Below are 27,181 nucleotides of genomic sequence, written 5' to 3'. Positions count from 1 at the left end.
CATAGTGTGGCCATCCACACCTAGAATACAATTACGTTGACAGGGAAATGTCTTATTATTGACAACCTGTAAACTGAGACATCACCTTTAGATTTGAGATATTATAAGTAGTCTGAATGTTAAAATCGGCACTTTCCAAAGGATTATACAAATGTCATGAAAATGTAAACTTTGGGCTTTTTGCCATACGTGGAAAGTCTGCATCAAAACCGAAAATAAACTATAGCTCATCTGAGGTGAGGAAGGATGGAGTTTACAGCTCAAAAGATTCTACTTGCAGATTGTGAAATCTGTTTCTCAGAGACTCCAATAACACTGAGAAGGCTACACAAGATCATTTTTATCTATCTTGTGTGAGGATGGACATGACAATGGCCTATATGATGGCTGTTTAAGGACCAGCCAAGCTAAGTTCAGAAGCTCATCACCAGAAAGTTGGCCACTAAATGACGAAGACTAAAACAGGGATAGGCTGCAATCTTCACAGATGGAATCACGAGGTTTTAAAATATCAAAGAGGCATTTAATACCATCCTTTCACATCCTAACTTCTGCTACTCAGTTACTTGTATGCTTTTAGAATCTACTGGTGACTATTTCAATTGTTTAAAGCAACATCCACTTAGCTGTAGGAGTAGTTATGGGATACAGTATATCACAGTATATACACAGAAACCCATTCTGCTTCAGCTTGGGTGAGACTAAAGAACCTCTAAGGTCACATGTGCAGACCTGAAATCCCATATATATGTGTCACATGAATGAGAAATGGGGGCTGGAAGCTTGAGAAAGCAAATGAAGAATGTGAAACAAGGGGTCAGTGAGATAGAGCACCCTGGCTACACAGACCTCTTGGAATGTTTGAGAGACAGCACTGGGTGGTACAGAGAGGACTGGACTCATCCCCAGGAGAGACCCAGGTACCCAGCTCCCACGGTACCCCTGGTGCTTACTAGCTGTGTGACGGTGGCTGTCACTCAGCCTCTCCAAACTTCAAATCTTGGTTTCCTCAGCTGTCAAATGGGCCACCTCACAGGCTGCCATGTGGATCAAATAAGACAACGTAGGTGAAATAGCGGGGAAACCTTAACGTGCTGTGGGAATGTCAACAGCAATCATCCTCACTCTCTCCTGCTACAATTTTATGCTATTACACTACCCTGCTCTCCTTATCATGCAAAATTTTAGCATTTATTCTAGATCTAATATTTATTCTAGAATTGTCTCAATCCATCCCCTCTGACTGGACCACCCAGCCAACTGAGGAATACCATGGTGATGAGGAAATCTCATTCTAAAAGAAAGGGTGTGGAATAATGGACAGAACCACCCTTACTTAGCCAGGAAGATGTGGGCTCAAGTTCCATATCTGACATGTATGGGTTGTGTGACCCTGGGTAAGTCACTTACCCTCTCCAGGCCCCAGGCAACTCTCTAAGACTAGAAGTTGCAGAACAGGCGTCAATCTGCATTGGTAGAGAACGTTCCTCAACAGGAGTTCCCCTACACCAATAAAATCAGAGGTTTGAACCAAAAAAAAGAAAAGTTCTCACAGTGAATTTACTCTAAGAGGACACATGCCCACACATAAGAGGGAAATAGAGACATAATGAAATAATAATATTAGACTCCTTTAGGAAGATAATGCTCAGGAAGAGAGGGAAATCAGAGAAACAATCCAGAAGCAGAGTCAGGATTGATTGATCTTGACCACCCAAGGACAACAATGGACATGATAAAATTCACAACAGGGAGATCTGGACAAGTAACTTTGGAGCAGAGATCTTCTAGGACTCACCTCTGATGGCTAACTGTGAAAAGGGAAGCACCAACGATAATGTGGGGCCTAACCCATGCCAGCAGAAAAGAAAATCCTCTGGGAGAGGATTAGCATACAACATACCCAAGTACTGGTCTAAGGGCTGCAGAGAATCACATCTAGCTTCCTGGAAACTACATATGCAACAATCATACAATACAAAGTTTTCAGAAGGGACAGTGAAGATTCTACCCAGAAAGCCATGTTCCTCCCCCTCCACGTAATTCTTGGAGACCTCATCAGCCTATGCTGAATTCTCTATCACATTCTCTATCTAAATCTCTATACCTAATCTACGTTGTGCTCTGGAAACATTTTGGTTTTAAGGCTTGAATGGAGGAGGTAAGAAGAGACCCATATGCTTCTGCTTTAGAACGGAAAGCAGGGGTAACATGGGCAACACCAGGGAACATATGGCAAGGTTGGATGCTGCAGCCTGGCTTTCTTTGTGCAAGAACATGGGAGCCAGGCATGGTGGTGGAGAGAAGACAGGAGGGCTAAGCAAAAGACCGCCAGGTACAAGGCTCCATGAGCAAGAATCAGTGAAATTTCATAGGTGAGGATAAAGAGTTTCTTAATTAATTGAGATTAATGTAAATGATAATGATAAATGTAAAAGTTACTGCTCAGCATGTAGGACTATACACGTGATTGATTACTCCTTTGAACTGGATCAAACCTGCTGACTAATCAAACTAGTGGGAAGAGTAAAAGTATAAAATCAGATGAACAAAATGAGCTGCCTAGCTAAACAATCTCATTTTATCCATATACTTCAAAGAAGGCCAGTGAATCTTCTGCCTGGCCATTGGAGTACATGAATTATGCACAAGAGGCAATCTCATTCCACCCACGAGATACTCAATCCTTGATACTGCAAATGAACTTATCTTTTTACTCTTGTTACTGACTTGCCCTTCAAGATGCTTCCTGATTAGATGGAGAGAACTCTGATTGATGGTTCCAAAAGCTAGGGAGGCAGGGAGTCAGAGGAAAGAAGAAAGACAGATGGCCATCCTCCAAGTCCTTTCTCTGAGTCTCAGTTTCCTCAAAAAGAAAACATGTGAGACAGACTAGGTGATTGTGAAGAGCCCTTCCAGTTCTAAAAGTACTGCTTTCTGAATCTCCAAACTGTACTTCTCATCCGAGTGTTAGGTCTCTATTTCTAGCCACCCAGAGGGCAAGTCTTACACACAGGAAGAGTGAGCAATTCACCAAACAGTGGCATCAGGGATGAGGAAAAGCCCCTCACTCAAAATAAATTGTTTCTTAGGCATCCCTGGATATGTAAAGATTACTAATGTCCTTGGGGCAGCTAGGTGGCACAGTGGATAGAGCACCAGCCTTGAAGTCAGGAGGACCCGAGTTCAAATCCAGCCGCAGACCAAACACTTGACACTTACTAGCTGTATGACCCTGGGCAAGTCATTTAACTCCAACTGCCTAAAAACGAACAAACAAAAAAAGATTACTAATGTCCTTCTAGACTTTCCTAGGGGGAAGACACATAAAATAAACAAAGTAAGTCTCCCTAATCCCTGCCAATTTTCCCTAGGGGATTCTATATCCTCCTCTGAACCTCCTACCTCCATTTGGAAAAATTCTGGATTGAAAAAAAAACAACGGAAACACTGTTCATGCGTTGGTGCTTGGCTTGCTCAAAAGTTTTCTATAAGCTCTGGAACAGAAAGATTTCTATGTAAATCTATTGAAGTCAGCTCAGACAACGAAGCCCTGGTAATCACAAAGCCCTGTCAACACCAGCATGCTCCCTGTCTTCCTACAGCACCTTATAGTTTCCAAAACACTTTCGCCTACATACATTCTCTCATTTAATCATCACAACAGCCTTGTAGGTTGGTAGGCCAGGTAATATTTTCCCCATTCTATCGATGAGTTGAGAGACTATATGGTAGAGCAGATAGATAGGAGTCAGGAAGACCATGGGTCAATTCCTACCTCTTACAGACTGTAGAACCTAAGTCCCATAACCTCCTAGAGTCCCAGGAGACTCCTAAGCTGCAGAGAAAGTGCTCACTGACTTTGGTATAGGGAAATGTTACTAGGAGCTAGCTCTCTATGCTGCTGAATCGCAGAGTCAGGCCATCTCAAAGAGGGGAAAAAAGGAAAAAGAAACATGAGCAGCCTGGGACTCAAAGGAGTTCCTTAACTTGCCCCAGACCTCACCCAACTAGTGAGGGGTAGAACGAGGAATGGCAGCCAGGCCCTCCAGCTCCCACCCTAGGGCTCCTTGCACTGAGTCAGGCTGCCTCCTTCCTGAAAGTCTGGCCTCTTAACAATGCAGTACAAGTTCCCAGAAGGCCTCATAGCACGGCCTTTGCGTCATTACAAATGAACATCCTCATGTAAGTAAATCTAACTAACTGTACACACAAAACAGGGCTTCATCTGCAGATGAGCTGGTGGCTGATGAGCCAGAAAAAACTGACCAAGCTCTCGAAAGAGCAATAAATAGTCTCCTGGAATCCCATTATCAATAACTGAAAATGCATACCAGAAGGAATTCTTTAAATCACTAAGACAATCATACCACCTACCCAGGAGACAACTGAGCAAACCTTTTTTTAGAGTCAGAATATGAATGGAATTTATGTAAGGAAGGATCATGAAGCACTGGGCCTCAGTATTTACAGGACAAACAAATGTGCAGAATGTCAAACTTTGTGAGAACACTACAACTTGGTTTGGAGGCTTTACAGAAACAGAAATGGGAAAGGACATGAGTCTTCAGGGGCTAAATTATTCCTTGGGGGCTAGTGGAGTATTATTTACTCCCTGGGGCAGAGGAAGTAGATTTGCCATTGGTAGCTTAGACTCACAGAGGCCTGTATGGGTCACAAAGTGCTCTGCACATGTCCTTACGTGCACTTCTCGACAATCCTTACTTGAGGTAGGAAGATAAAGTCGTACCATGCCCCTTTTACAAATGAGGAAATAGAGACTCAGCAATATGAACATTCGCTGAAGGTCACACATCTAGTGAATGGCATCGATGGGATCTGAACCTGGCCTGTCTGACTCCCTGCCCTGGCCTAGATCAGCCTGTGGTTTCAGCTCTATATGGGTTTGCATTTGTTGACCAATTCCACACATTCTAAATCCAGCTCCCTAGCATGTTTAACACTGGCCACAACAGGGTCAGGCAAAAAGCCATCAGATTTTCTTCAGTGGAAAACAATTACCAATTTTACAGGAAAAACAACTCAATGCAAATATCCTATTGGGTAGTTAACATAATCTTTGTATGTGAAATCAGTGCATTCATTCGAAACTCTGACCACCAAAGGAACTGTGGGGTTTCTACATGCAGTCTGTCTTTTAGTCCCCTTTGGCCCAATGACTGACAAAACCACCCAGAGTCTGAAATGTGGTTGACACAGGAAACACTACGACGGTTTAAATTTCATTATTATGATAGCATAAACATACTCTCAGGCAGTTATGATGACAATAACTCTACGTAACCTTGGGCCATCTCTAATTCTCTCTACGATGCCCATTTCCCTACCTGTAAAAGAGGGTTAGATTGAATGATTTTTAGAGTCCCCTCATGTTTAACACTTTATGCTTTATTTAATGTTTATTTATATGTATTTAACATATTTAATATTCTAAGATTCTAATACAGTTGCACATTCATCACCTGTTATTTCAAAGATGTTTAAAAACCTTCTGTCCTCAAATGGAAATTTTCCTACATCTTTGTTTCAGGGGGGAAAATGGCACTATAACCAAGTTTAGAAGGGACAGGCTATAGGGAGTATCCACCCTACTTGGAAAAGATCAGTCAGGAGCTGGTGAACTCCAAGGAAAGGGTCACATCTGAATGCTACTATGCCACCTCAGAAACTGGCGACAGTCACATAAAACACCCACCTTCACTGTGCCATCATCACTGCCAGTGCAGACTAGCTGGGGACCCCTCCTGGCAGGGTAACAGGAGTTCACAAAGGAAGTATGCCCCTTCAGCCTCTTAATTCTCTCTCCAGTCTCACTATCCCACACAGCAACAGTCTTATCTGTGGAAGCTGAGAAGAGCATGCTGAACAGTAGAGGACGAGAGAGAAGAAAACAAAGAAAGAGAAAGGTTTAGGTTAAAAAAGACACTGATTTTATTCTGTCCGTTTGCCAGCCCTGTGTAAGAGGTAGATGGACCAGATGGCCTCTGAGGACCCTTCTCACTCTGCATCTACAGTCTTATGATCCTTGAGATCATGACTGAAGGGCCAGGGGTTACTTATTTAGTATAAAACTTAGAAGGGATGAGATGGGAGGACATGACAGCAAAACTTCTAGAGCTATCATGGAGAAAAAGGACTAGACTTGCTTTTCTTGGCCCCAAGGGACAGAATTAGGAACAGTGGTTAGAAAGTGCAGGAGGGAGATTTCAGTTTCATGTAAGTAAGAACTCCCCAACACTCAGTGCTATCCCAAATCAGAATGGTCTCTCTGGGGGCTCCCCTTCACTACAGTCCTCTAAGCAAAGACTGAATGACCACTTGTTGGAGCTCCTGTAGAGAAGATTCCTGTTTAAGTACTTTGGACTAAATGGTTTCAGATGTTGCTGCTAATGCTGGAAGTTTGTGCCCTTAAAATGCTTTCCAGATTGAAATATTTATAAGGTTAGCTCTGAGGCTTCCTTATTACAGATACATCTTCCATGGCTTCCCATCACGCCTCCTAAGAATTCATTCCAATAGGCTAGATGCCTTCCACCAACTGTTAAAATGTTTGTCATCTTCCCTATATGACAGGTACCCCATGACATCTTTTCCATCACTTCTATGTATATCATCATGGCAATTATGCTATATCTTATGTACAAAATGCAACTTTCCACTCTGCTTTGGGTTGCTTGTCATTTTCATCCTTCTGAGCTCATGACGGTTCCTTGATTTGTATCCATATAATATTACCAGAACACTAGTGGTGCTAGAGAGATGAGCTTTTGTGGCAGCAAATGGCTTGGGATCATTAAAACATTGCACAACTTTCCAAATGCCATCTCCTTCTCCTAATAAATTTTGGCAGCAAAACATTGTCCACGTGCATGTCACAATCTAAATATCATGACTGTTTTTCATTTACTTTGTTTCTGCAGAGTATTTGGTTACATTAATTCCTGGTATGGCAAGAAAAGAGCTAGATTTGGAATCAGAGGATGCAGGTTCAAGGTTTAATTCTATTTCTCACCACATCTATGACCTCAGGCAAGTTAATTCCCTTCAGCTGATCTCAGTCTCCACATCTGCAATGCAAGGGTTGGACAAGTTCTCCAAGATTCCTTCCAGCTCTAAATCCTATCATCCTTTCACACTACTACGGATTAAGTTTTATAATGTTGCAGAGCTTGATATAATTAATACAATGCCTACTTTGAATAGGATCATTTAGAGAACTCGTACATTAAAAGAAAAGTCTTTTGGACACTGCACAAGATATCCTTCATTATCCTGGCAAATGTTTCAAATGAGCATGTATCCTGGTCAACTGATGCCAATATTTGGCAGGTCATTAAACAAAATTATTTGCAAATGACCATATCTGTCATATAATCATATGATGTTAAAGTGTGTGTGTGTGTGTGTGTGTGTGTGTGTGTATGTATGTATGTGTGTGTGTGTAAGACCCCCTACAGAATTCTTAAGGTAGTCTTTTTTTTTTTAACTATGTCAAATACTTTTACAAAATAATTAAGTTCTGTGATGCTAAAACCTTGATTTTCATGAAGGATTGCCTTTATGTGCATAGACAGCACCCTCACAGATCCTAAAGGCAAGACAGAGAGCAGATACATGAGTTAGTAGCTGACATCTTCTCATCTGCTGCTTTAGGTGCAAGCATTGTTTGTGATTCTTTTCTTTTTTTTTTTTTAACCTCTTTTGAGATATGCTGGAATGACTCTCCCTGAATGCCTTTCAAACTGCAGCGTCTACAGCCCAGAGTGCTGTGTCCTTGGTCTGGCCCAAGCACTCTTCAGCGTCATCTTTTTAAATGCCTTCACTACCTCTCCATACAGTGAGTTAACTACAGGAATCGAATGAGGTGTTAAGCGTCTAAATGTGGCGACTCCATCGTGGTCCTTGAGAAAGAGACTGTTGTAAAAACAATGCCCTTGAGACCATCTGATAGCGGGATCTCGACGGGGATGTTTTCTTAAACCCTCTTCAATGCTGTGTGATGTGACATGGTTCATAGTACTCCATGACTCTTCTTCATAATATTTTACAAAAAAGCTTTAGGTCTAAGTTGCTTTTGGTTGTCAAGTCTGCGGCCAGTCAAGGTCGTTTCTGGGCTCCTTTACTCTTTTCCTTGCAGCACCTATTTATTATCCGTTAACCTTCTCTAAAGAGAGAGAGGAAGAGGGATTAAGACAAATCCTTAATAAAAGGATTTGTCCTGTGAAGTTTGGATTCAGTCAAAGGGCCGTACTTGAGGACCTAGAGGGCCACAAGTGCCCTCGAGGCCACAGGTTCCCCACCCCCAGACTTGACCTTTATTCATTCCCACTTCTCAGAAGGGGCCATTTGTTTACTATAAAGGTTGAGCTGGAGTCACTGTAACCCTAACAGTGTCTTTTTTTTTAAATTGATTTTGAATTATCAACAATCACTTCCATAAGCTTTTGAGTTTTAAATTTTTCTCCCCCTCCCTCCTACCTCCCTCAAGATGGCAAGCAATCTGATATAGGCTATACATATACATTCCTATTAAACATATTTTCACCTTAGTGATGTTATAAGTAAGAATTAGAACCAATAGGAGGAATCACCAGAAAGAGGAAACAAAACACAACAGAAGAAAAAAAATTAGTATGCTTCGATCTGCATTCAAACTCCATAGTTCTTTCTTTGGATCTGGATAGAATTTTCCATCATGAGGCCTTTGACGATGTCTTAGATCTTTGTATTGCTGAGAAGGGTTAAGTCTATTAATATCAGTCAACGCACAAAGTGAGTCTTTTTTTCTTGAGCTTGATTTCTCCTCATCTGAAATTCATTTTAACTGTTCCTCAAATCAGTTGATGACCTAAGTGGACAATCACCAATAACAGATTCTGAAATAATGAAGCTTATATCCAGTCTTTTCCTGTCTACTAAAATACAGTCTGTTTTATTAACAATATTAACTAGCCCTTGCCACATTCAGCACTTTATTTGTTCTTGAATAAGACTTTAGCTACTCGAATTCTCTCATCTCAAACCACCTTTCCAACAAAATTTGTACCATCTACCTCCATGCCTACAATTTAAAGAGAAATTAAATGAAAAACAAGACAAGCTCTTCCATACTATTATATCCTTTGCAAATGAGGTTGGAAATGCAATAAGATACAATTATCTTCTAGTCTGTCTGTTTAAGCTCACAGCAAGCAAACTGAAATAACCAGTGTCCTATGAAGTGATGTTTCTTCTCCGCCTTGGGAATACAAAGACACCAGTTCTGATCAACCTTTATCAAATTATGTAGGAGAATCTGTAAGCCACAGTGGTCCCACTTGGCCGTACCTTCTTTATGTTTTCTAATTTCACTTAAAATGAGAGTGTCAATATGGATTTAGATCAGCTTATCATGTGTGTCAACTTGGGGATCACTGAGAGAGCAAAAGTTAAATTAAAGCTTATGAAAGGTCTGAAAAGGATGTGATTCTTAGCATTTTCTCAACTACTTTCTGCCAATCTGTTACAATCATTACAGATGTGGAAAGGGGCTGTATGGTCCAAGTCTATTTTTAATTTTTGTTTCATGGACAGCTATTGGCCAAAAAAGTATAAATCTATCATCTTGTGGCCAACAGTCTATTGATGAGTGCCTCTATTAATTAGGCTGACCCTTGGATCACAGGCATGTAGCCTCGAGTCAGTATCATGCTGGAGGCCTTTCCACCTGGAGAATCTGCCAGCGCTTATATTCCACGGGCACATTCCTCAAAACCCCAGGATGCTCTGCACATCAAGATGGGGCACAGAACAATGACTATAGTAATCTACTGTTTGATGAGCCCGGAAGACTCCAGCTTCTGGGATAAGAACTCACTATTTCGGGCAGCTAGGTGGCGCAGTGGATAGAGCACTGGTCCTAGATCCAGGAGGACCTGAGTTCAAATCCGGAGTCAAACACATAACACTTATTAGCTGTGTGACCCTGGGCAAGTCCCTTAACCCCATTACCTAGCCAAAAAACAAAACAAAACAAAACCTCACTATCTGACAAAAACTGCTGGGAAAACTGGAAAATAGTATGGCAGAAATTAGGCATAGACCAGCATCTTACACCATATACCAAGATAAGGTCAAAATGGGTACAAGATTTAGACATAAGGAGTGATACTATAAGCAAATTAGGAGAGCAAGGAATAGTTTAGCTGCCAGATTTATGGTGAATGGAGGAATTTATGACCAAACAAGAGACAGAGAACATTATGAAATGGAAAATGGGTAATTTTGATTACATTAAATTCAAAAGTTTTTGCACAAACAAAGCCATTTCACCCAAGATTAGAAGGGAAGCAGAAAGCTGGGAAACAATATTTACAGCCAGTGTTTCTGATGAAGGTCTCATCTCTAAAATATAGGGAGAACTGAGTCAAACGTGTAAGAATAAAAGTCATTCCCCAACTGATAAGTGGTCAAAAGATATGAACAAGCAGTTTTCGATGAAGAAATTAAAGCTATCTATAATCACATGAAAAAACGCTCTAAATCACTGCTGATTAGAGAAATGCAAATTAAAACAACTCTGAGGTACCCCCTTCACACCTATAGATTGGCTAACATGACAGGAAAATGATAAATGTTGGAGAAGATGTGGGAAAATTGGAACACTAATGCATCGCTGGTGGAGTTGTGAACTGATCCAACCTTTCTGGAGAGCAATTTGGAACTATGCCCAAAGGACTATAAAACTGCGTGTACACTTTGATCCAGCAATACCACTACTAAGTCTGTATCCCAAAGAGATGATAAAAAAGGGAAAAGGACTCAACAATACATACAAAAATATTTCTTTTTGTGGTGGCCAAGAATTGGAAACTGAGGGGATGCCCATCAACTGGGGAATGGCTGAGCAAGTTGTGGTATATGAATGTAATGGAATACTATTGTGCTATAAGAAATGATGAGCAGCCAGACTTCAGAAAAACCTGGAGTGGCATGAACTGATGCTGAGTGAATGAGTAGAACCAGAAGAACACTGTACACATTAATAGCAACATTGTGCGATGACTAACTTTGACAGACTTAGCTCTTCTCAGCAATGCAATGATCTAAGTCAATTCCAAAAGACTCGTGATGGAAAATGCCATCTCATCAAGCAAAAGAACTATGGAGTCTGAATGCAGACTGAAGCACACTGTTTTCTCTTTTTTTGTGGGTTCTGTTTTTTCTTTCCCGTGCTTTTCACTTTTTGTTCTGATTTTTCTTTCACAACATGACTAATATGGAAATATGTTTAATATGATTGTACATGCATAGCCTATATCAGATTGCATGCTGTCTTGGAGAAGGGGGAGGAAAGGGATGGGGGGGGGGGAAATTTAGGACTCAAAATCTTATAAAAGTGACTGCTGAAAACTAAAAATAAGAAAAATTTTGCCCCCCACCCCTTTTTTTCCTCTTTTTTTGGTAAGGCAATTGGGGTTAAGTGACTTGCCCAGGGTCACACGTAAAGTGTCAAGTGCCTGAAGCCAAATTTGAACTCAAGTCCTTCTGACTCCAAGGCTGGTGCTTAATCCATCGCGCCACTTAGCTGCCCCCAAAATTAAGTAAAATTCATTAAAAAAAAAAAAAGAGGATATAATAGGGAGCCTCAAATCCAGCCTCAGATACTTGACACTAGCTCTGTGACCTTGGGAAGGTCATCCCCCCACCAAAGGATAAATATAGGGGCAACTACGTGGTGCAGTGGATAGAGTACTGGCCCTGGAGTCAGGAGGACCTGAGTTCAAATCCAGCCTCAGACACAGAACACTCAGAAGAAGGACTTTTGTGAGAATTAAGTATCAGTAGGAAAAATAATGGCAGAGACTAAGCAAGTGACCCAGGATATCTTGAGGCTTAAAAAGGGTCTAAAAGATTAAAAATGGGTATACAGTTTCTTACATCAGAGCTCTCTGATCGGGCAGTTGGGATGACATCTTTAAAGTTGTGTTCCACAGAGCGTCACTTCACGTTTTAGCTTATTGTGACATGCAAGACAACAGAGTGATAAACAAGAAAGCAATGGCTTTGGACAGTAGGGTCTCTATACACTAGAGACTCACGAGGAGCTAACAAGAGAGCATGGAGAAGAGCTAGTATTAAAAGAGCAATCATTCTTAGAATACTGGTACTCACCTCCCGTCTGTGTTATAATGCAACTCCATGACTGCCCCACTGTGTCCTTTCAGGGTGGCATAGTTATCACAATCCCCATATACATTCCACAACACTGTGAAGTAAACAAAAGAATGTATGTAAACCCTACTGGGCACTAGCACTTCCAGTGTGGCCTGAGGACTCTCAGTTATTGGAATTTGTTGCCTCTCTAGAACCTAGATTATGGATGAACACAGAAAACAAAGTCTACATTAGACAGAGAGTCAGGAGAGCCATTTCTCCCCTCACCTTGGGCACCTGTGGCTAGAGGAAATGGAAGTCAGGTAGATTTTAATTCTCTACTTCCTGTCTTCCAGTGGCACCTCATGTTCTTTTGACGATGCTTTTTTCTAGCACGGACGTCCCCACCAGGAGACAGGACCTCACAAGCAATGGTTGCTATCATGTTCTACCTCTCATTTTTGAGAATTCCCACTGCTTTAGGGGAATGAAGTCAGCAGATATACTTTCTCTTCAGTATATTCTGAAACTCTGGTGCTAGTGACCTTTCCCTTACCTATAGAGTCATCTCAAGCCTTCAGCAAACCAAAAAGTAGCTGCTACTCCCCATAAAACAGTTAAGGATACCTTTATCAACATCACCTTCAGACAATTCTTTGTTCCTTTCCCCACTTCCTCTGTGTTCATCCTGTCTAATTCTCATACTCTCCACTCATCATCACACCTAACCTCTCTCACTACACAAAACATTCCCTGCCCACAAAAACTCCCTTCAAATTATTTTTTATTATTTTTTAAAAGAAAACAGCATATGATTCAGTCATTTTATAGCTCTTCTTTTTCAAAATATAAATTGCCTTTAAGGTTTTAAGAGTATACCCAGCACTATGTCTGAAAGAAAAGAATAGCTTCATTAGTTCTGGTCACACAGTTCAGAGCAAACACTCCTCCAAAGCAAGTAGGATGCAGGAGAGAAGGACATGGATGCACTGCTCACTCAATCAATAAACATTTATTAACGGCCTACTATGTGGCAGGCACTGTGTCAAGTATGGAGAATATAAAAACAGGCAAAAGACAGTCCTTACCCTCAAGAAGCTTACAATCTAATAACATGCAAACAAATATATACAAAGCAAGCTATATACATGACAAATAGTAGATAATTAACAGAAAGAAGCACTAGAATTAAGAAAGGGAAGGGAAGGCTTCCTGTAGAAGGTAGAATTTTAGCTGGGACTTAAAGGAAGCCTGAGGTCAGCAGCTGGAGAAGGAGAGAGGTTCCAGGCATGGAGGAAAGACAGAGAAAATGCCTGGAGCTGAGAGATAGGGAGTGTCTTGTTCCTGGAACAGTTAGGAGGCCAGTGTCACTGGACTGAAGAATACTTATCAGGAAGTAAGGAATAAGAAGACTGAAAGGTAGAAGGCTAGGTTATGAAGGGCTTTGAATGTTAAAGAGAGCATTTTGTATTTGCTCCTGAAGGCAATAAGAAGGCAATGGAGTTTACTGAGTGTTGGGGGGAGGTAGGGGGTTGTCATGACTGGACTTATGCTTTAGGAAAATCACTTTACTGGCTGAATGGAGGATGGGCTGGAGTGGGGAGAGACTTCAGGCAGGCAGACCTATCAGCAGCTATTGCAATAGTCATGGTATGAGGTGATGAGGGGTAGCAGTGTCAGAGAACAGGAGGGGGCATGTTTGAGAGATGTTGCAAAGATGAAATAGGCAGGCTTTGGAAACAGCTTGGATGGGGCGGGGAGGGGGGGGGGTCAGATGGTGAGGAATCCAGGATGACTTCTCAGTTGCACACCTGAGGAACTGGGAGCATGATGTTGCCCTTTACAGTAACAGGGAAGGTAGGAGGGGGAGCAGGGTTTAGGGGGAAAGATAACGAGTGCTATTTTAGTTGAGTTTAAGATGTCAACTGGACATCCAGTTCAAGATGTCTGAAAAGCAGCTGGAGATGCAAGACTACAGGTGAGCAGGGAGGCTGACGCAGGAGAGGTAGCATACTTAAATCCATAAGAGCTGATGAGATCACCATGTGAAGTAGTACAGCGGGTGAAGAGAAGAGGCCCTGGGACAGAACCCTGTGGGACACCTCTAGTTAGAGGGCATGATCTGGAAGAGGATCCAGCAAAGAAGACAGAGAAGGAATGGTGAGATAAGTAGGAGGAGAACCAGGAGAGAGCAGAAAACCCAGAGAGAAAGGAGGGATCAACAGTGTCGAAGGCTGCAGAGAGATCAAAGAGAATGACGACTGAGAGGAGGCCATTGGATCTGGCAACTAAGAAATCACCGGTAACTTTGGAGACAGCAGTTTCAGTGGAATGAGAAGGTCAGCAGCCAGACTGTAAGGGGTTAAGAGCAAGAGAAAAGTGGAAGCATCCATTTTATTCAGTCTTTCCGAGGAGCTTTGCTACAAAGGGTAGAAGAGATATAGGATGATGACAATTAACAGGGATGGAAGGATCAAATGAGGAGACATGGCCATGCATGTTTGCAGGTAGTAGGGAATGAGCCGGTAGACAAGGAGAGATTGAAAACAAGTGAAAGAGTGGAGATGACAGAGGGAACAATCTGTTAGAGGAGACAGGAGAGAATGGGATGGCTTGAACAAGTAGAGGGGTTGGCTTTGATAAGGAGTAAAGCCGCTTCCTCATGTGAGACAGGGGTGAAGGAGAAGAGAATGGCAGAAGGTACCTTTCTTTTGATTATATATTGTTCTCTGCCACTTCCCTTAGTAAAACATGAGCTGGAAGCAGACAAAATTCCAGCAAGCTTCCTGTCCAGCTTAATCAGGCATCCTATGAAAAAGATCTGGCGATGTCAGCGCACTGCCAGGCTCAAGCCAAGTCCAAGGTATGACACAGCAGTCAAAAAAGCTTATGTTGTCCCAGGATGCACCGAGGATCATGGTATCCATAATAAGGATATAAGAAGTTCACAATACACTGCTCTGGTCAGAGCCCACGTGATAGGCTCAGCCTGGGGTGGCACATTCGGGAAAGAACATGGGTTAAAATCTAGAACACATTCAGAAGACTGAATAGAACAGTGATAGGAATGAAGCCCATATTATAAAAGGTCAGGGGAAAGAACTGGGGATGCCTAGTTTAGAGAAGAAAAGCCTTCACAGACATGTAGAAAAGGAATAAGACATGTTCTGCCTGGCCCTAGAGGAAAAAATTATGAGCAATGGGTACTGCAGACAGGTAGCCCTGGGGCTGATGTAAATAAATACTTCCTTGATAAGAGCTGACCCTAAGTAGTAATCTAAGCACGGTGACCCTAACACACGCCAGTATTCTTTCTACTTTTCCTTTAATTCTTCTCTTCTACAGTAGCTGAAATTCATACCATTCCTCCTTGATAATCTCACCTTCTTACATACTGAATAATTTCTGTGAGAAATTACTTGGAATACATTTAGATTATGGTTGAAATTTAACAGTTTGTATGTCTCCTAAAGAGGCAGGCAATAGAGATAATGGTTATGAAAACATGCTTTTGTAACTGAGCCAGGACCTGTAAAGTAATGCCCTATGCACTCTTCCTTTCCAGCTTCAAGGATCAGTAACCTACCCATCCTCCATCCTGCCCCCCCCACTTTCTCTGTCTCTCCCTTCTCTCTTTCTTCACCTCTCTCCTTCTCCTCATCCCCCTTTGCTCATATATATATATGTATATTCTTGTAGTCTTCGAGGTATTTTCAAGACATTAACTGCTTAATGGTGAAGTACTAAAGAAGATACATAAACAACAACTTACAGATGAGCCGGTCAAATCCTGCAGATGCTAAGGTGGATCCATTGGGGTGGAACTTGCTACAGTACACTTCCCCTTCATGTCCTGACAGCAGCATGATGGGAGCCTGAAGGGAAGAACATCTGGGAGGACCCTAAACACACAAAAGAAAGACAGGCTGGCCACCATATCCACGGATTTAAAGAGAAGATGAGTGGTTATTTGTATTTTGGGGGGGAAAGGGAGGAAGGATTAGAAAGGAAAGAGGGGACAAATCAAGGAAAAAAGGACACAAAAAAAGCAATTTTTTCCTTTTTAAAGATCAAATAAATAAAAACAAAATTTTTTCCCCCAAATTAACAGAGGATTAAATCACAACTAACTCTGAGTATCAAAATTATTATGTCTTTCTTACTTTATCTCCAGTCGTAATTGTCTCTTGGAAAACAGCGAGTCAATCAACAAGAACTTAGTAAGTGTCAGGAAATGCAAGGCAAAAATCATGGTCCCTGTCCTCAATATGCAAATTACCTTCTATCTACAGGTCAAATTCAGAGTATGCGGGACATAATTTCATAGGAAAGACAGTAGCGATGGGAGAGGACACATGGAAAGGCCTCTTGCTCAGAAGGTGGGCCCTGAGCTGAGTCTTGAAAAACCCAAGAGGCACAGGTGAGGAAGGGGAGTAGGTTGGGCCCAGAGAACGAGCAAGGAAAAAGCACAGTCAGGTGATGGACTGGACAGCAAGGAAGCTGGTGTCACTGGACCAGAGTAAAGTATAAGACTGGGAAGACAGAAAGGGGGTAGGTCATGAAGGGCTTTAAATGCTTAAATAGAGTATCTTCTACTTGACCCTGGAGCTACTGGAGTTTATTGAACAGGGGTGTGGGTGTGCGTGCATGCATGTGTGACAGAGAGAGATAGAACAGACTCTACCACTAACCCAATTTAAATAATCTGTTAAATGGTCAGATGCAGAGAGTAACAACTGTCCTGGCAACCTCATAGGGCTGCTGTGCCAATAAAATGAGATAAAATATGTCAAACTGTTTTGAAAAGTTTGGCTACAGTAACTTATTCAACTGCTTACTAATTCAATTCATCATTTATTTATTGAGCTTCTACCATGGGTGAGATGTAGTGCTAGGAGCTAGAGATACAGACAGAAATGAAACCTGGGACTTGCATTTTCTTGGAGACAGGGGCACATAACTTGCTCACAGATAAGTCAATTCAATATAATATGGGGGAGGGGGCACTAACAGCTGGAGGTGATGAGATCCTGGGGAAGCAGGGAAGACTTCATGGCAGATGCACTCAAGATGAAGGAAAATATAGATTATGAAAGGCAGAAAGAAGGAAGGTGTACACTCTAGGAATGGGGATGACAGAAGTAGGAGACAGGACAGGCCGCATCTGGTAATCCAGCATAGCTGGACTATAACCTATCCAAAGTGGGAGAATCACAACAATCACTGACATGTATAATCATATCCCACCTATATTATCTCAACAACTTTGTAAGGAAAGTACTCTAGATATTATTCCCATTTTTTTAGGTGAGAAAACTGAGGGCCAGAAAGAGGTCCAGTGACTAGCCCATAGTCCCAGAGCTTGCAAGAGGTGGGCCTGGGATTATATCTCACATTCCAGCTGGCTCTAGTCCAGCACACTTTCCATTATGCCATACTGCCTTTAGTTAATAAGGTAAACTATGGCAGTATAGATTGGTGAGCTCCCTGTAGAGAAGCAATGGACTATACATGTAGAATGTGGAATGCTGCACTTTGGCAGACATAGGTGATATAGCAATCTATTTTCTGAAATTATTTCTTTATTATATGAGGGAGGGATAGATTATTAGGAAGAGACAAGTGTTTCTAAAAGGTATCAATAATTATTTTTTTAAAAATAAGGGCAGTGGGAATCATATTGTGGAGGGTTGAGTTTATATTTTATCTATGAGGCAACCGGGAGCCACTGAAGAGTTTTGTGCAAGGTAATGACATGGTCAGAAATACAAAAATTTCAAGGATTTTGGCAGCTATATGGAAAATGGGTTGAAATGGTTAAAAAGCACACAAGCAAGGAGGCAAGTTAGAAAGCTATCATAATAGTCTATAACACCAAAGTGACAAGGACCTGAAAGAGGATGCTAACCACAAAAAAATGAAAAGAAGGCCCAGATGTGAGAGGTATTGTGGAGGACTTAGCTGTGACAGGACTTAGCAACTGAATAATATACAGAAAAGGAAGAAGTCAAGGATGGCTCCAAGGTTACAAACCTGGATGATTAAAAGGAAACAAAAAGAGGAAATTTTGAGGAGGGCTGTATTTAGGAGATGATGAGTTCCACTTTGGGTGCACTGAATTTGAGATACTAAGGGGACATATAAGGTATCTGGCAGATACCTGCTGAGCTGGGACTGGCATCCAGGTGAGAGATCAGGGTTCAGTATATTGATGAGAGAGTCAGCTGCAGGGAAATGATAATTGAATCTATGCTGGTGGATAAGATCACTAAAAGAGTGATAATCTAGTCTAGTGAGAAGAGGGTCAAAGACCAAGCTTTGGGGGAACACCAGAATTTAAAAAGGAGCAGATTGACGAAGGAGCAACTAAGACAGAGAAGGCATGGATGGGATTATACACCTGCATCAATTAAGGAGTAATCATTGGAAAAGAAGCATGGTCCAATGGAGAGACTCCTAGACTTGGAGCCAGGAAGGCCTGTGTTCAAGGTTCTGCTTCTGACACTTACTAACTGCATGGGCCATGGACAAGTCACTTAACTTCTCTGAGGCTCAGGTTACTCTTTGTAAATAATCCTATAGCACTACACAAAAGTGAGCTTCATTATTGCCCACAGAGATGAAGTCATATAATTGAAGCATTAAAAGAATATCTATGGTATAACCAAAATATTACCGACTGAAAATAGTCTTATATGTTCCACTATGAAAAAGTCAATCAATAAGCATGAAGTATCTATCTTGTGACTATGCTTTATCATAGTTGAGATAAAAAAGTTTAGGTAACAGGCAACTCATTCATATAGCCTTCAAGGCTGCAAAGCTCTTTCCTCACATTAACTCCACAAAGTAGGGGAAATGACATTATCCCCATTTTATAGACAAGGAAACTGAGGCTCAGAGTTGAAATGGCTTGCCCAAGGCCATGCAGTTAATAACAGGCCACAACTTGAATCCAAATCACTTGATATCCAAACTAATGCTCTTTGTCCTATGCTGTGCGCCTTTCACTGGATATCCGTCACTACCCTCAAAGATCTAACAGTCTACTAGGGTGACAAAACACCAACACAGAACACTAGGATATACAATGTTACATGACAAATAGACTGGAGTATAAATAAGCTTATCCGAGGTGCGAAGAAAAAGAATGAAAATAAGCAGGAAGATCACTGGAACTGGTTTATAAAGGGGAAAGAGACCTGGAACTGGAATTAGGAGACATGGGTTCAAATTCCGTCTCTGCTCCTGAAGAACCACCTAATCTGTAAATTGAAGAGGCAGGCTCAGGTTCTTCCTAGTTCTAAATCATAGGCTCATAAGGTAAGAGGGCTGTGGGGACATCAGGCTTCCAGGACAGGTCTGCTCCTTTTGTCCACAGACAACAGAGTAGGACTGAAGCCAGAGATGTGAGCGTCCTTCACACTTCATATTACCTTGAACAAGTCAATTCTGCACTCTGGGCCTCAGCTTGTCTCTTTAAAAATTAGAGGACCACATAGTATCTGAGGTCCTTTTAACTGCTAAAACTTACGATCATGAGATCTTTTTCAGTCAGTCCATAAACATTTATTAAATGCCTACTAGGTGCCAGGTACTGTGCTAATTGAAGGGGATTCAAAGAATAAAGACAGTCCTGCTTTCAAGGACATTCCAGTCTAATGAGAGAGACTACATGCAAACAATTATGTAAAAACAAGCTATGTACAGGGTAAGAAGGAAATAAGCAACAATGGGAAAGCTCTAGAATTAAGGAAAATTGGGAAAGGCTTCCTGTAGAAAGTGGGATTTTAGCTGAGCCTTAAAGCGAGGAGGTAGAGATTAGGAAGGAGATCATTCCAGGCAGGGGAGGATAGGCAGTGAAATTGTCACTGGAGGGTTGTATAAAACATAAGACTAAAAATGGACACCCCCCCCCCAGTTATGAAGGGCTTTGAATTGGAAACAGGATTTTATTTGATCCTGGAGATGATAGGGAGCCACTGTGGTTTCTGAATGGGAATGTTATGGTCAGACCTGCATTTCAGGAAGAGCATTTGGACAGCTGAGTGGAGGATGGACTGGAGTGGGGAGAGAAGGGAAGACCGACCAGTAGATTACTACAATAGTCCAGCCTTGAGATGATGGAGACCTGTACCAGTATATTAGCAATGTCAGAGGAGAGACAGGGGTATATCGCGAGATGTTACAAGAGACCTGACAGTTGGAGATTTGAGACTGGACAGAGAGGTTGGGGCAGAATAGGTGGATTTGAGAATTGTCAGCAAAGGGATGACAAATAAATCCATGGAAGCTAATGAGAACAGCAAGTGAAGTAGTATAAAGGGAGAAGTGAAGAGGGCTCAAGACAAAATCCCATGAGACACTCCGTTAGTGAGTTTGACCTGGAAGAGAATCCAAGAAAGGAGACTGAGAAGGAGCAGTCAAAAGGTAGGAGAACTAGGAGAGAAGGTAGAGGAGAAGTAGGAGACAGTGTTGTTCCAAAAACCAAGAGAGAAGAGAGTATGAAATCAACAGTGTCAAGGGCTGAAGGGAGGTCAGGAAGGATGAGAACTGAGAAAAGGCCACTGGATTTGGCAACTGAAAGATCATTAGTAATTTTGGAGACAAAGGTTTCAGTTGAATGATGAGCTCTGAAAACAAACTAGAAAGTTAAGAAAGTGAGAGGAAAGAAGTGGAAGCACCTATTGTAGACAACCTTTTCAAAGAGTTTAACCACAAAGAGAGGGAAAGAGACAAAAACAGCTAAAAGGGATAACTGGATCAAGTGACAGTTTTTTGAAGATGGGAAAGTAAGTTTGCAGGCAGCAAGGAAACAGCCAATAGAGAGGAAGAGGTTAAAGATCCTGAGAGATAAGTGAAAGGGGATGATAGGAGTAACCACCTGGAGAAGACAGGATAGAATGGGATCATAGGTGCAAGCAGAGGGCTTAGTCTTGGCAAGGAAAAGGACCACTTCATCTAGTAAGACAGGGGTGAAGGAGGAGAAAGTGGCAGAAGACATATGAGTGATACAAAATGAGGAAGGGAATAGAGAGAGCTCACAGTGAATATTCTCAATTTTTTTTTTCCTGCAAAACATGAAGCAATGTTCTTAGCTGAGAGAACAGGGGAAGGGGAAGCCATGAGAGGGTCTGAGGAGGGATGAAAAGGTTTGGAACAGCACCCATGGAGAGTAGGATGATAAGTCAATTAGGGAGGTGTAAAAGCTGTAGCACTAAAGGCCAACTGAGGTTATATAACATTGTAGTGGACCCAGTGAGCATGATTTCATGATCTTTTTTCCAGCTTCCTTCAGCAGCAAGCAAGGAGGAACCAGATGATATTTTCAAATACTGAATAGGCTACCATATAAAAAAGATTTTTCTGCTTGTTCCTCCCCACCCCAAACTAGAATCAATTGGAAAGATTACAGATCTCATCTCAAAAGAACAACGACAACAAAAACCCTAACTTTGAGAACTAAGTGTTTGAGAATGGGCAGCACTGGAAAGATACTGAGACCTCCCTCGGGGTCAATGTGCCCCCATGAAGGGGATGCTGGACAGTCATTTGTCAGCACCTGCGAGTCTCTGACCTCTGGGCCTCGGGTTCACATCTGTAAAGAGAGGGTTCTGGCTTGGCAAATGTCCAGGGTCACTTTCAGCTGACAACCTCTCTGGGCCTCAGTTTCCCTCTCTTTAAGGTGAGGAGGCTGGGCTTTGAAGGTCTGTCTCTGAGGCCCCTTTTAGTTCTGACAGTCGAGGAGGAAGAGGATGGAGAAGAGGAAGAGCGGGAGGAAGGAGAAGAATGGGGAGAAGAGGTGGAGGGGAAAGGGAGGAAAGGGAAGAGGAGGGAGGAGGGGGAGGACAAGAAAGGAAGAAGAGAAGAGGAAGGGGAGAGGAAGGAGAGGGAGAGGAGAGGGAAAGGAGAGAGAAAGGAGAGGGAGAGGAAGAGGAGAGGAAGGAGAGAGGAAGGGGAGAGGAAGGGGAGAGGGAGGAGGAGGAGACGAGACCTGACAGGACTCGTTGGGACCGGGCCGGCAGCCGGGCCCGCTAGCTAGGTCACTTACCGCTTGTAGCAGGGCCCCCGGCGGCGGCTGCTGCCCCGCGGCAGGCCCGGCCCCGGCCCCCGGTCCCGCCGCTCCCAACAGCAGTTCATGACGGGGCCGCTTGAGGGGAACCAGCGGCAGCTCCGGACCCTTCCGCTTGTGTTGCTCGATCATGGCCGCCTCAAGCCGTCCGCGCCGCTCCGTCCACGGACCGCGCCGGGGTTTACGGCCCGGCTCCCATTGGCTAAGATTGTCCCCTCCCACCTAGGAACTTCCGTCCTAGGCCGGACCAATCAATTTCCTGAGTGTGCTCCAGAGCAAGGGAAGAGTAGTTAATTCTTTTTCACCCCTTTTTATTGGACAGAGGCCACGGCCGTCTCGGAGAATATTGGACTGTGATTGGCTGCTAGTGTGTGGGGGAGGGGCACGAATAAACTTCCTGTGAGGACTACTTTGGTTAACTTTTCCTCGCTTCCTCTTATTGGGTCGGAAGCCGGGCTGTCTCCGCGAGAATCAATCTACGGTTGGTCATTGCGTCCGGGGAGACGGTGCCTGAGCGCGCGGTGCCTGATGGGCGGCGGCTAACGGATTGGCTGTGGGGAACGGCGGCCTGGGATTGGCTGCGCTCAGAGCGTTTCATGGCGGCTTCCTGTTAGATCCTGTACCCAGCGGGCTGCTGAGTGAGTGTCGGGGGCTGGCTTGGGGACTGTCGGGGGCTGTGGGCGGGCGGCCTTTCGGGGATCCGGAGCCCAGGACTGTGTGTTTGCCGCCGTGGCTAGACCGGCTTGCCTTCCTTCCCGCCCTGGGAGGCTCGTGGTCCTGTCCTTTGGCAGGGGGATCATTCATTTATTGTCATTTATTAAGCAACCTGCTTTTATTAAGCATTTATTAAGTCAACAAGCATTTATTAAGCGCCTGCTGAGTGCCATGCTCTGAGAATCCACGTCCCTGTCCATTCTCCGGCTTCGGAGAAGCGGATACCTGCGAGGTTCAATGCACAGAACCGTAGGCCTGCAGCCAAGGGTCCTGGGTTCAGATCTCCCTCTCCTGTATTACAATTGCTTCCTAGTTGGTCTCTCTTCCCCCAGACCCTCCCCCCTCTCCAGTCCATCCTGCACCCAGCTGCAAGAGTGACATCCCCAAAACACAGGTCGGACCCTGAGTACTCCCCTCACCCCCTAAAATAATCTTCTGGGACTGTTGCCTCTCGAACACAGGAGTTCCGACCCTTGTTTGTGTCCTGGACCACTTTGGCAGTCAGTCTTGTGAAGCCTGTGGACTCCTCCAAATCATCTTTTTAAATGCAAAAATAAAATATATGAAATCACAAAAGGGAGAAAGAAGCGTTTATTATGTATTATAGTTACTATACAGGCACTGTGCTAAGCCCTTTACAAGTATCATTTCATTTGGTCTTCACACAACAACCCTGCCAGGTCGGTGCTGTTATTTGGCGCTTGAGAAAAGTGAGGTGGACAGAGGTCAAGTCAAGAGTCACAGCTAGAAAGTGGATTGAATTTGGGTCTTCCTGACTTTGTCACTGAACTCGTTGTCTTTCTCCCTAAACTACCCTCCCTTCACCCGACATCCCTATTACTGTAGAAGACAAGGACACCATCCTCCCAGTCCTCAGGCTCACAACCTAGGAATCATGCTGGACTGCTCACTACCTCTCACCCCTCCCACATTATCCAAGCTGTTGCCTTCACCTTTGCAGCATCTCTGGGATATGCCCCTTCTGGCCCCTGACGCTGCCACCACCCTGGTAGAGACCTTTATCACCTAACGCCTGGACTTCTGCAGTAGCTGTTGGTGGGTCGGCCTGCTTCATGTCTCAGCCCACTCCAATGCATCCCTCTATTCAGCTGTCCTAAGGTGCAGGTTCTACCAAGTCACTCTCTATGTCACTTTCAGTAACAAATATCCTCTGTTTGGCATTCAAAGCCCTTCATAACTTATCTCCCTCGGGGCATCTCCTTCACTTTCCAGTCATTTTACACATTACACACCCCACACCCTCCATATACACTTCTGTCCAGTGACACTGGCCTCTTTGCTGTTCCTCCAACGAGGGATTCTGTCTTGGGCCCCATACATTATCCCTTTGTCTCCCATGCCTGGAATGCTCTGCCTTCCCATCTCAACCTCCTGGCTTCCTTCAAGTCCGAGCTAAAATCCTGCCCTCTACAGAAAGCCTTTCCTATTTTCTTTTAAATCTAGTGCCTCCAGATTGTTGATTATTTTCTATCCCTCATGCATCTTGTTTGTACGTAGTTGTTTGCAGGTTGTCTCCACCATTAGCCTGTGAGCTCCTCAAGGACAGGAAATATTTTTTTTGCCTTTATTTGTATCTATATCACTTAGCCCAGTGCCTGGTACAGAATAGTTGCTCGATAAATACTTGTCAACTAAATGGCTGTCTGCCAGAAAGAAAACCTATTCTATTGAAATACAGTTTACCAAACTATTCAAAAAAATGGTTCATGGATCTCAGGTTAAGAACTCTTGTTCTAGAATAAAATTCAGACTTCTTTTTTTGCCGTTGAAAGTTCTTCCTAATGGCCAGCCTATCTTTTCAGGCTGATTATATAGTTATTCTTCATTTTGTACTCTGTAATAATCCAGCTAAACTGATCTGTTTGCTCTCTTGTATATGTGGCATTTCCATTTCTTGTTATTCCTTTGCACAGGTTCACCCCACATACCTGAAATATACTTCCTCCTCAATTCTCTGTTTAAAACCTCAAGCTCCCCCGCCCCATGTCTTTCCTGACCACCCCCTTCCTTCTTGGTAAAACTCCCCTGTTGTAAGCAATTACATTTATTTTGTAAATATCACACATTCTCTTATTTGTGTACGTGGTGTTTCCTTCAATAAAAGTGGTTGGTACAGCCCAGGACTTGGAGTCAGGATCCTGCCTTACTGGGCTAGCTACGTGGCAGAATGCATGGAGCACAGGACTTAGAGTCAGAGAGACAACCTGAGTTTGAATCCTGCCTGTGATACTTATTAGCTGTGTGACCTTAGGCAAGTTATTTCATCTCTGTTTGCCACCATAAGATGAGGATAATAACTCTCCTCCCAGGATTGGGAGGATAAAATGAGATATTTGGAAAACAAGAATTTGGAAAATGAGATATTTGGAAAACGCTTTGCAAACTTTTAAGTGATAGATAAATGCTAGCTACTGCTATTACTACTATTACTACTACTACTACTACTACTACTACTACTACTACTACTACTACTACTACTGCTGCTGCTGCTGCTGCTGCTACTACTGCTACTACTACTAGTTATGTGACCCAGGGCAAGTTACAATTCTGTTTCCTCAAAAAAGTTCATATTTTATTCTAGAAGAGAAGTTCTTAACCTGAGATCCATGAACTTGTTTTTTGTTTTTAATAGTCCGGTAAACTTTATTTCAGTGCCTTTGGTTTCCTTTGAGGCAGACAGTCATTCATTTGATAAGCATTTATTAAATACCTACTGTATGCCAGATACTGGGCTATTCAGTGGGGGTACAAAGAAAGAAAGGCAGTCCTGCCCTCAAGAAACTTACAATCTACATGAGGAGACAGCATGCAAGTAAACATATGCAATCATAGAACACCCCCCCACCCCCATTCCGGAAATTTCTGTTATAACCAAACTGGATTCTTGGAGGTTCCTTGGTGTAGCCCTCCATCCCTGACCTTTGTGCAGACTGTGCTGTGCCCCTAGCACGAATGTACTTCGTCCCCGTCTTTACCTCTCAGACTCCTTAGATTCCTTCGACGAGCAGCTCAGGAACTACCTCGTCCACGCAATCTTTTCCCTTTCCCTGACGTCAGGCCTTCCCAGTTCCCAGTTCCTCTATATTTATCGATCTGTGTCCGTCTTGTACCCTGCTCGCCCTATAGTAAAATGAGAGAACTCTGACAGTGGAGACAGGTTGTTACTGTCTTTGTGTCTCCAATGCCCAGCAGCCACCCTGTGATTTTATCAGTGCAGGTGCCTCCCCTGATACAGGCAGGGAGTGTCTTTTGCATCTTCTTATATCCCTAGTGCTTAGCCCAGTGCCTGGTGTTAGAAACAAGGCCTCACAGAAATGAGGCCTTCTAGTTAAAAATGAAACTAAGTCGGAGTGAGTGAAGAGTCGTTTATTTATGGTTCTTGCAAGAGAACCGGGCATATCTCTCGGAAGAGATTGCACCGATTACAGAAGGGAGAAAAAGTTTTATACTGTTAGAATACTGCGACTCCTCCCTTCCTGACCCGGATTGGTCTGTTCCTTTCCAGGTTACAGTCTTACACGTCCACCCATCCCATGTCCCCTTGACATGCCCCACCCCTTCCCTAGTTATCCAAAAGCCTTTGTCCTACTTAGGGCTAGTTAAAACCGGCTCTGCCCTCTAGAACTTTGGGGTCTATTAAAAGATTAGGGCCCTTCTCATTGGCTTGCCCTTTCAAGGTTTTGCAAGCTTGTTAAAATAATGTAACTTCTTTGCTGATGTTGTAAGATGTCAGAGGTTGTTTTAAATTGTGGGAACATGATACCTTGTCCCTTACACTGGCACATAGTAGGAGCTTAATAAATTGATTGGTTGATTGATTGATTGATTTATCTGGCCGTCTACCATGTCTGGATTGCTCTCTTTCCTCATCTCACTCCTTACTTCCCCATCTTCCTTCAAGTCCCAGGTAAAATCCAGCTTTCTACAGGAAGCCTTCTCCAATCCCTAGTGCCTTATGTCTCTTGATTATTTTCTATTTATCTTTTGTGTATGTTATTTGTACTTATTTGTACTACTGTAGATTTAGACCTTACCTTAAGAGGGCACTGAGTCCAAGCCCTTCATTTTATAGCTGAGGAAAATCAAGTCCTGGAGAAGTCAGGTGATTTCTCCAGGGCCACACAGTCAGTGCGTGGCAGTACTGGAATTTGAATCCAGTGCTTTCGTCTCCTGAGGCTTTTTTTCCTTTTTTTTTTTTTAATTTTTTCTGGTGTGCTG

At 43.0% G+C, this 27,181-nt stretch overlaps 1 protein-coding gene across 1 annotated transcript in view; it reads right to left on the bottom strand.

The window, feature by feature from the left end:
* Positions 1 to 22,422, bottom strand: part of SNRNP40 (small nuclear ribonucleoprotein U5 subunit 40) — a 46,135-nt gene extending 23,713 nt beyond the window's left edge. Inside the window, exons 1-4 of the mRNA XM_020983378.2 lie at positions 22,208 to 22,422; positions 15,929 to 16,058; positions 12,175 to 12,268; positions 5,717 to 5,882 (exon numbers count right to left, since the gene is read on the bottom strand). Coding sequence (XP_020839037.1) covers positions 5,717 to 5,882; positions 12,175 to 12,268; positions 15,929 to 16,058; positions 22,208 to 22,360 — 543 coding nt within the window. The 5' untranslated portion in view covers positions 22,361 to 22,422. The remainder of the gene's footprint in view (positions 1 to 5,716; positions 5,883 to 12,174; positions 12,269 to 15,928; positions 16,059 to 22,207) is intronic.
* Between the last annotated feature and the right edge of the window lie 4,759 nt (positions 22,423 to 27,181).

This window comes from Phascolarctos cinereus, unplaced genomic scaffold (genome assembly GCF_003287225.1).
Source record: "Phascolarctos cinereus isolate Bilbo 61053 unplaced genomic scaffold, phaCin_HiC Scaffold_726;HRSCAF=1367, whole genome shotgun sequence".
NCBI lineage: Eukaryota > Metazoa > Chordata > Mammalia > Diprotodontia > Phascolarctidae > Phascolarctos > Phascolarctos cinereus.
The sequence above is the reverse complement of the archived record's forward strand: the minus strand, read 5'-3'. Positions and strand labels throughout refer to the sequence as shown.